This window comes from Vulpes vulpes, chromosome 14 (genome assembly GCF_048418805.1).
Source record: "Vulpes vulpes isolate BD-2025 chromosome 14, VulVul3, whole genome shotgun sequence".
In the NCBI taxonomy this organism is placed as follows: domain Eukaryota; kingdom Metazoa; phylum Chordata; class Mammalia; order Carnivora; family Canidae; genus Vulpes; species Vulpes vulpes.
The window spans coordinates 98,375,445-98,385,286 of NC_132793.1; the positions used below are offsets into that span (position 1 = coordinate 98,375,445).

Below are 9,842 nucleotides of genomic sequence, written 5' to 3' on the forward strand. Positions count from 1 at the left end.
TATATATATTTCCTTTGCTGAGATTTTTCTATTTCTTTACTGAGCCATTCTATTTCTTTTCACGTGTGTTTGTAATTTTCAATAGAACACTTGCATGCCTGCTTTAAAATTCTCATTAGATAATTCTAACTTCTCTGTCATGTTGGTATTTGTATCTATTGATAGTCCTGATTGTTGGTGTGGTGAATTATTTTATACTGAAATCTGGACATTTTGGGTATTATTCTATGAGACTAAGGTCTTATTTAAGCCTAATTTGAACTTATCTCTTCTGACACCACTCAGACAGGAGAAGAAGGAACCTTATTATGGGCAGGTGGAGGTGAAAGTCTAGGTTCTCTGTTTAAAGACATTGACACCCTGGGTATGAGGGTTCTTTGTTACTGCTGGGCAGTGGGGAGTGTTTCAGTACCCCCTCCCCCAGACTTTCACCAGACTTTCTCTGGGTTGAAGGGACAGGAGGGCCTAGCTGCTGTTCTCCATTGGCAGTGGTAAGGGTCAGTCTTGTTACCAACCGTTGTATATGGAAGTTCAGGCTCCCCCATGGCCTCCAGTGGTATTGAGGGGTAAGGGACCTCACTTTTGTGCACTAGGAATAAAAGTTACAGTTTTCTATTCAACCTTCTCTGATACCTTATTCCTGGGGGAAAGAAAGGGCTTGTGGGCACCTTTTACAGTCTAGTGAGAGTAGAAGTCTAGGCTCTCTGCTTCTCATGTTGGGGTAGGGTTGGGACCACTGGTTTATCTGTGGTTTTTGGCTGGAGTAGAGCTAATGTAGTTTAAACTCTTCTTTCTTGCTAGGCTGCCTCTTTCTTTATCATTTGGCTAGAGAGAACTAGCTCTTGCTGTACTGTTTTTGTCCACACCTGTTAGCATTTCCAGGTTGTCAGCTTGTCTAGCTCCAAGTCTGGGATATAAGAAGCAAAGAGAAATGTCAGGGAGCTTACCACCATGTTGTCCTTTAGTCCCAAAACCATATCTTGTCCGCCTTCTTTTCCTCCATGTGTCATCCACATTTCAGTCTTCTTATGTTTTATTTTATATAAAATATCCAGTATAATTTATGAGGAAAAAATATAACTACTTCTCTGTCTATACAGAAGTAGAAATCCCTCAATATGTAATTTGATTTTCTAAGCTATTAGAATACTTGTACTTTATTTGGAAAAATAAGTAAGAGACATAATCACACTTTTTAGGCATTTTCACAGACACATTAAATATAAATGTAAATATATATTTACATGTATAAATTAAAAATAAATATAAATTTACACATCTCTATATAAATAAATAAATGTAATATAATATATAATTTAATACTTTATTATACCTTGTATACTATAAAAATATGTTTATTTTATATTATATATATATCAGTGACAAAGGAAACTATATATTTGTTGAAATCAATAAAATGCACTAATGTGATCATTTTGGCTTAATTCACATATAAAACCTTTGAAAAAGAAATCAAGAAAAAGTAATTCCCCTAAAGATGGTCCAAAATGATATGTATGTATTTTTCTACATACATTCTTGTTATATGTTCAATTTGGCAACCTTTTATTGTACATCTACTATATTCTTAGCACATTCTAGACTTTCTATAGAATAATATACAATTAGGCAGAGGCTTGAGCCTTATTCACAATAGAATTGTAAACGTTAATAAGGAACAGAACAAACTAAGTGAATATGTGAAGATTAACATTTAAAGGAAGAAAGTTTCAAAGAGATGGAGCTTTCAAAAGAGTCATTTGGTGGAAATTAAGATGAGCTTTTAAAAATGATATATCTTATCTGGTTGAATGCTGAGGGATTGGAAAATCATTTCAGATATGGGAAATCGGTTACTTGAATAAAGATTTGGAAAAACATGTAGTCTGATATGTTTGGATGATCACAGCCAGAACAGCCTGATGATTTGATTGTGGTGGGAAAGATCCAGGTCCCTGAGTGATTAGAACAGACTCTGCAGTGGAGGAAAGACAGGCGCTCATTAGGGGAAGATGGACCTTGTTGTTCACTCTTGGACTCCTGCCAACTGGACCCCCTAGGGAGCATTCCATCTCTCAATACCCACATTGCATTAATAAGCAAGGAAGAGTCATTGCAATTTCCTAAATCTGGAAGTGGCATAATAAGAATGATGCTTTAGAGAAGTTATTAACAGTGCCAATTTGAATGGTTTTGCTATAGTTATAACCCAGGTGTGAAGCAACAAAGCTCAATGCCTGCTCTCCTTTAACACCATGTTTCACCCTCTTCTTTCATATCTACAGTACAACAGTGGAATTAAAATTTATTGATTGCCTTTACTTTGCAAAGCACTCTGCTAGATAACATCTGTGTACTTTCTCATTTAGTATGCACAATAGCTCTTGAGGTATCATTATTGCCATTCTAGGAGGCTGAGGGGTTTTCCAAGGTCTCAGAGCCAGGATTTAAGCTCAGGCTCTTGACATTGCACAGAATGTCATCTTGGTCCCTGGTATGATGATGGCTGAGTCACAGGCAATCAGTTATTGCTGACTTGAGCTCATGTTACAGTTAGGCAGTTCTTACCTTCCTTTACTCAACTGCTTTATCACCCACAATTCAGCTTGTAAAATATGATAACAAATTAATGCTGTGGTACTGTGTAAACAAGATTTGTATTTCTTCCCCTTCCTCTTCATTCAGGCAATGTCCCACCAGACCTTCAGTTTAGGGTACTGAGGGCCTGGAGAGCATGGAAGCTGTTCCCATCAGTCAGTAGACAATTACAGAACTGGACTCTGATTCATTTCCGGAGCTAACATGTAACCATGCCGCTGATTACCCATTTTCATTGTTTATGGCGAGGCAGGTGGATGAACAGCTCTGCCTGATTTATGAAGTGCTTGCCTTCTATAAATCACAGAATAGAAACCCAGCACGCTGTTAATCCTAATTGGTTAAGTCCTAAGTAGGGAGTGATTAGAAAGTCTTCAGGAAAGAAGGTACCTTATGCAAATGAGATAGATATGAGGTTCCTTGGGAAGTAATATCCCCAGCTCTCAATATGTGGCCAAAGTGTGTTGTCCATTCCTACTGCTCCCTTCTACCTCTTGCTGTTCTACCCCTGCTGATCTTTCATTTGTAAATAAACTAACATAAAAGGGAGAAAAAGAAAATGATGGGAAGCACAAACAGTAGAAAAAGAATGCTGTTTGCCCACTTTCTCTCTCCTTTATTAATTTCAACCTAGACTACTTGTCTAATTCTAATAAACCACTCATCATAATGAATGAGAGCTATGCAATGACTCACAGTGCTATGAGTTACAGTGGGACAGACTAGGGCTTTTGGTCTTAGCTACCCGAATTCCAATTCCACCCTTCTCTGGATAGAGTTGATGTGACATTCTCTGATACTCAGTGACACCTTCTCTGAGAACTTCACTTTGAGCCAAAAAGATTCTGAAGATCTTAAATACATGAGGTTGTCCACCTCTTCTGATTGGAAATCTTCTTTATTTTTTTAAGATTTTATTTATTTATTCATCAGAGACACACACAGAAAGAGAGAGAGAGAGAGAGAGAGAGAGAGAGAGAGATGAGAGACACAGGCAGAGAAGAAGCAGGCTCCATGCAGGGAGACTGATGTGGGACTCTATCCTGGGTCTCCAGGATCATGCCCTGAGCTGAAGGCGGCGCTATATAGCTGAGCCACCCGGGCTGCCTGGAAATCTGATTGGAATTAGAAATGCAAACTCTTCTGGCAAAGGAAAAGGGAATCTGGAAGATTTTATGTGATTTCCCTCCGACATCTCAAAATAATGATTGAGGACTCAACGACTGTGTATGGGACACATTTAAAGGAGCAGGGGCTGTTGAGATGCAGACTCAGGGAAGATAACTTTTCTTCCCCCTTTCTCATTGATTATAAATGCTCTTTCCTTTGGGTAACTTCTCTTTTTATTTCCTTCTCCTTTTCCCCCACCTCCCTCTCTCTGTTTCCCTCCCCTTCTGTATTTTTTCATCCCTTTTTCCTTCCCTCCCTTCCTCTCCTTCCTCTCTTTTTCTATTTTTGTGGGAACCCACAGCAGATGCAGCAGCAGCAGCAGCAGTGTGACCTCAGAGCTGGATGATGAGCCCCCCTGCATGGAGGAGATTGATTACATTACAGACAGCAGCTCAGACCCAGAAGGGAGCTTCTCTGAGCTGGACCGGCAGATCCAGGAGTGTGCTTTCAACAAGGACGAGGGAGGGGAAGAAGAAGAGGGGCCAGGCCGGGGAAGAAAAACCACCCCTTAGCCCTGAGGTTTACAGCGAGTTCCATGTCTCTCACCATTGGACTAGCTACTATGCTGCTTCTTCACCATCAGACATGTACAGCGTTGGTGCAAAGAGCCAGCCCATGTGAGCTCAGCGACCTAATTCCAGATTTTGTTCTAGTTTCACTAGGCATAGAAACTGGCTATGTTATAATTATACCTTTTACATACATATTTAGGTGGCCTTTGGGAGCCGATGCAAGCTGCATTATGCTAGGATGGGCTACTCTCAGGATTACCATGGATCCTCTCAACACTATTTTGAGCTCTTCTCCATTCCTATGCTAGAAACTGGAGCAGACTGAAAGTAGGAGTTGGGCTTCTTTTTGGCTTCCCAGCCAAATTTCTATATGGTTGTCTAAGTTGTTCTATATATGTATATGAGTGTTGTCTCCTATTGTTGTCTTCCTACTATAGTATCTGAGCTCCTCATCACAAATCATGAGTCCCACTGAGACTTCTGAGGGTCCTAGCAGGGTCTTCAGTTGCTGAATTATTGGACATGAAAGGCTGTCCAACTAATAATTTATGAGCATCATGCTTGGTCTGTTTTAGCAGTATATATTTTACAGGTCCAGTATAATCCAGGAGCTATCCTAGATTCTAAGGGAAAAGGCACAATACTGAATAAGACATGGCCATTGGTCTTCACAAACTTTAAAATCCTATGAATTCAGGCCACTAACCATAATGCTGGAAGGTAGCAAGTCATAGTGGAAAAATCATTCATTTTAGACTCAGAAAGATGTGGCTCATATCCTGGATCTGGCAGTCAGTTGTTATGAGAACTAAAGCAACTAATTAATTTTCCCCAAACCTTGGTTTTCTTATGCATACAATGGAGATGGACCTTATCTATATTATAAAGTTATCATGAGGATGAAATGAGATAGTATATAAAAGTATACAGATTGGCACATGGTAGACACTCAGTAACGTTGGCTTATTTTCCTCCATAACGCAAGTAAATCATTCTGTATAAGCATTCTCACAGTTACAGAAGACATTACCTGAAGTCACATGGTTGGAAAGTACTCCCTCCTCCTGGAGGGAATCTGGGAAGGAGGTTTCATAGGTGCAGAGTGTAGGTGGTTGGAATATCATAAAATCAGTGAAATGGAGCAAGGCCCTTCATCATGCAGAAGCAAATAGCTTAGAGATTTAGATGATCTCTAAGTGTACAGGACCTATGCAGAAAGGATGAAAAGGGGTGTGGAATTCAGATACTAAATGAGAGATAAGATGGATAAAATATGGTAGGTCGAATTTATGTTAGTCCAGATGCCATATATATTTAGTTATGGTTAGGTTTGGCTATAAGAGACGGAGAATACAAAATTGCAGTACCTTTATAAAATGGAATTCTGTTTATCTTTTATGTGGATTCCAGATACAGGCAGGCCAGAGCTGGTATCATCAATACATGGTGTCTGGCACCCAGCTTCCATGGTCTTCTAGCTGTGCTGCATGTTGCTTCTATTCTTAGTCTAAGATAGTTGCTGAAGCATCAGCCTTTGCATCTACATCCCAGTCAGCAATAAGAAGGAGAGAAAAAGAACACATTCTCTATATTTTAGAAAGTTATACTTTACACTTCTCCTTAATCTCACCATCTAACAAGTTGTCTTATGGACATAGGTAGCTACAAGAGAGATTGGAAAATGTAGTCTATTTGAGTTGGGCATAGGGAGAAGGGAATAATGCATCCTGGAGATCAAATATTGCCAAATACTTTTTTTGATTAATCAATCACCACCAAGAGATTTTGGAGACAATAACTTCAGAAAAAAAAAACTCACAACAACCCTCTAGACCAGCAGAAAGCCATACAGTAAAACTTTGCCATAACTTATCCCAGAGACATAGTAGAAAGGCAGGTGTGCTATGGTTTGAGAAGCTGATCTTATTATTATTTATTATTATTATTACTGCTACTACTATTATTATTGATGATCCTTTCTTTTTCTAACTCCCTTCCAAATTTCCTTGCTACAGTTCAGAAACTACATGTCCATTCTTAGTGTTATGACACTCAGATGTCTGAAATGTATATAAGAGGTTTAAGGGAAATAGCAAAGTCACTGCATTTAAAGATCCGATAACAGCAGGTTTTAACTTCTCTGATTAACCTATTCACTCTTAAATAGAGGATAGCATAATGTTTCTGTTCTCCCCATGCTTGCAAAGGTCGAGAAGATAGTTGTGTTGAAAATATAAATGTTGAGAGGGACAGAAATAATACTGACTCATCATCACCACTTTGTGTTTCAGCTCAAATTGGCTTATGGGATGAGTTTCTGGTCATCTAACATGTTTTTGAGGGCAAGTGACCAGGACATATAAATGTATATGTAGCAGGTTCAGGAAAAACCAGGAACATGGAACATATGATTCATCTGTGTAACAAACATATCTTAAGCATCTACTATGTGTCGTGTACTTTACGACGCTCTAAAGATACAGAGAAAAGGACCCACTCTGTTGGCAATCTGCTCACAGTTCAGTGGGAAATATGAGCGGTAAGCATTTTAATACAGAGGCATGTGTCTTTGTGGAGCTCTGCAGAAGATAATCTAAGGGGGCAGCATTGGTGGGAAATGTCTACCAAGAGATGATAATTAAGATGATTCTTGAAGGATGTACAAGAGTTTTCAGGTAGAATGAATTTGTGTAAAATCCCTGTAGTAGAGTTAGAGCTTGGAATAAAATGATTAGTGTGACTGGTTTAAAAGATATGTTTGTATGTGGAGATGGAAGGGGAGCGGCAAAGGATGAAACAGAAGATTGGCATCAACCTGATCAAACAACACTTGACGTGCTTTGATGGAAAGCTCAGTGTTTATTCTGAACGTGCTGATGAAGACAATCTTCAGAAGAAGCATGCCTAGGAATGATGTCTGCAGGCATGCATCAGAACCATGGCCCTGCCTGCTTGTGCCTGACTGACTGGATAGCCTGCTACAGTGGTAATTCAATAGTATGAGGACCCTAGGTGTGACATATATATTTGAAGATCATCAGGTTTGCAGTGAGGTGAGAGAAAATGAGTGCAGTTTGGGGTCATGTTGAATATTGGGGGCCTATGACAGGTCCATCTGGAAAGGACTCCTAGAAGCCAGAGGTACATAAGTAGAAGGAGAGGTATGTCCAGTGAGTTAGGGACTGGTGAAAGTCTTGAGCAACTAAGCACAGATACCAGTAAGCTGAGAAGTTTGCCTGGGAGGAACAGAGGAGTTGGAAAGAGCTGACTCCCCTCCCTTCCTGCTGAGACCGAAGGCCATTCTTGTCATATTTCACCGAGTTTCAGTCTGGAGGAAGACAAGCTCACTGGCCAGTCAATTCCAGATAGTCATAGGAGTGGGTCTTCCAGCCTGGCTAGACATGTCTCTTGCTGGCCCAACCACTATAGTGAATTGTTCTGAATACCCTGTTCTACCAAACTCAAAGCCAAACAAGATTATTCAAGGTTCCCAGGGAGTGATAGACTCCAATGGGAAGCAGATGTAGTTCAAAGTGTGCAGAAGGAGATGAGAATTCGAAGAAGTGCTGCTGGGGCCAGACCATGGGCACAGGAGTCCGGTACTTGTTGTTACCCAGTGCTCTGCCTGGAAGGGCTAGGACTGAGATGGGGGTGGGCAGTGGGGCTGCAGTTTCCTGGGATAGCTCTGGGCACTTTTTGGATGGACAATCATGGGTAACTAGCATTTTATGCCTTTAGGATAGTCCCATAGGGGTAGAGAAGTACAAGCCTTCTTGTGATCCCCTAAGGATCATACTTCCAGGATTCCCTAAGGGTGGAATCTTCTGGCTGTTTTTGACACTTCCCTGTGGCAAAAGACTTTTTAGCTCTATACTTCCTAGAGGAAAAAGATCCCTGCACCAACCTGGCCCCAATCTTCTTTACTGACTCAGGTTCTGCCATTACCCAATCTCTTCAGTTTGCCATGGCTATAGCTTTGTTTTATCTCACTGCACATATGCATGTGTGTGAGCACGGATAGACGAACACACACACACATGCACACACACACACACACACACACACCACCTCTCAAGCCACATAGTTCCCTAAATACCTACTTTGATTTTTCAAACCTTTTCACATTTTTCCTCTGTCTCTGATGAGCATCTCCCATTACATTATTTGAGGGTTTCAAGACTCAGTTCAAATATCACTTTCCTTAAGACCCTTCCTAATCTCCTGATCAGCCACGCCAAGTTCTATAAGCTCTCTTCTCTGTCCCTGATGCACTGTGTAGACACCCCATGTAAAGCATGCTTTCTAGTTACAATTTTGTTTCTGTTTCTTACAGCCCCACCCCCACCCTCACTAGACAGCAGATGGAGAACTCTAAGAAGCATGCGCCTGATATTATCTTGTTACCTGTCCCTGCATCTAGCATACTTCTTGACACACTGGCAGCAGTCAAAATATATCTTCCTTCTGACCTCAAACCTGAACATCCAACGTCTCAGTGAGATCCCATAGATTCCCCTTCAATTCCTTCATTTCCCATCTCAAAGCAGAGTTTGTGCTATGGAAAAGGTAACTAATTTCACTAAAAGGACATCCAGCACATGCACACCTCAGCCCCTCAAGCTGATGGTTGCCATGTGCAGCAAACTTAAGAAGGAGCAGGGTGGCCTTGCCCTTGACTATATTGTGCGAATGTTTAGCTGGAGCAGAGAGAATAGGGGAGCAGAATCTCCTAGAGTTGCCAGAGGTTGCAATATTCAGACAGGTGATCTGTACCAGACTCACTTTGATAGGAACTGCCACACGGCTCCATGCGTCTTGTGCCAACTTGGCTGCTTGGGTATTTCTTGTAGTCCTATCACTGAGAATCCAAGCATTCTATCCGTTGGCTATAGTTTCTTCTAGGCCTCCAGAAAAAGGATTTGGAGTCACAAAGCACATTTGAAAATAACCTGCTTCTTGAGTTACAGGGTCACATTGAGGGATGTCAACACAAGGAAGGTCACATTACACCCCTAAGAGAAGTTCTCATGCATGGCTTTTATTTCCCAGCCTGGACAACTGAACTGTAGAGTTGATTTCATATTCCAAGAGGAGCCTCTGGTCTCTGCCAAGAGAAGGAGCTTCCATGAAATTGCCTGACATAAGTCATCCTTGTTAGAGACCCAGGACAGTGGCCAGCATGGTGGGTCTGAACATTTGCATTTGCATTAGAGTGATAGATTCCTTTTACCCTGCTGGTACAACCCGCTCCAGTCTCCTAACAGCTCCAGTCTTGGAACGACACAGAGTCAGTAGCTTGGGTATTCACCATGAGAGCTTTATTTTGGGCAAAAATAATTCATTAGGTCTGGATCCTGCTGCTGTCTTCCCAACAGATGTCCTCTTTTGTTCATGTTGCAGTTTGGTTTCATGAGTGCCCAACTGATTCTTGATAAAAAAAAAAAAAAAAGTGTTGTTTAGAAAAAAGAAAGTGGCAAAAAAGACACTTTAGGATAAAAATGGGTTGTATTACAGCCTTTCGGTGCCTAATGATAAAAGAAGACAATTGTATATAACTTAAAA

General features: G+C 40.8%; 1 protein-coding gene across 4 annotated transcripts in view; it reads left to right on the forward strand.

The window, feature by feature from the left end:
- The window catches only part of AGBL1 (AGBL carboxypeptidase 1), a 697,725-nt gene extending 690,694 nt beyond the window's left edge, over window positions 1-7,031 (forward strand). For 3 of the 4 annotated variants that reach the window (XM_072737248.1, XM_072737250.1, XM_072737249.1), the window contains exon 23: window positions 4,070-7,031. In XM_072737248.1, the coding sequence (XP_072593349.1) occupies window positions 4,070-4,280 (211 nt within the window). In that variant the 3' untranslated portion in view covers window positions 4,281-7,031. The remainder of the gene's footprint in view (window positions 1-4,069) is intronic. The other variant, XM_026001309.2, reaches the window with a different exon arrangement.
- The last annotated feature ends 2,811 nt before the right edge of the window (window positions 7,032-9,842 follow it).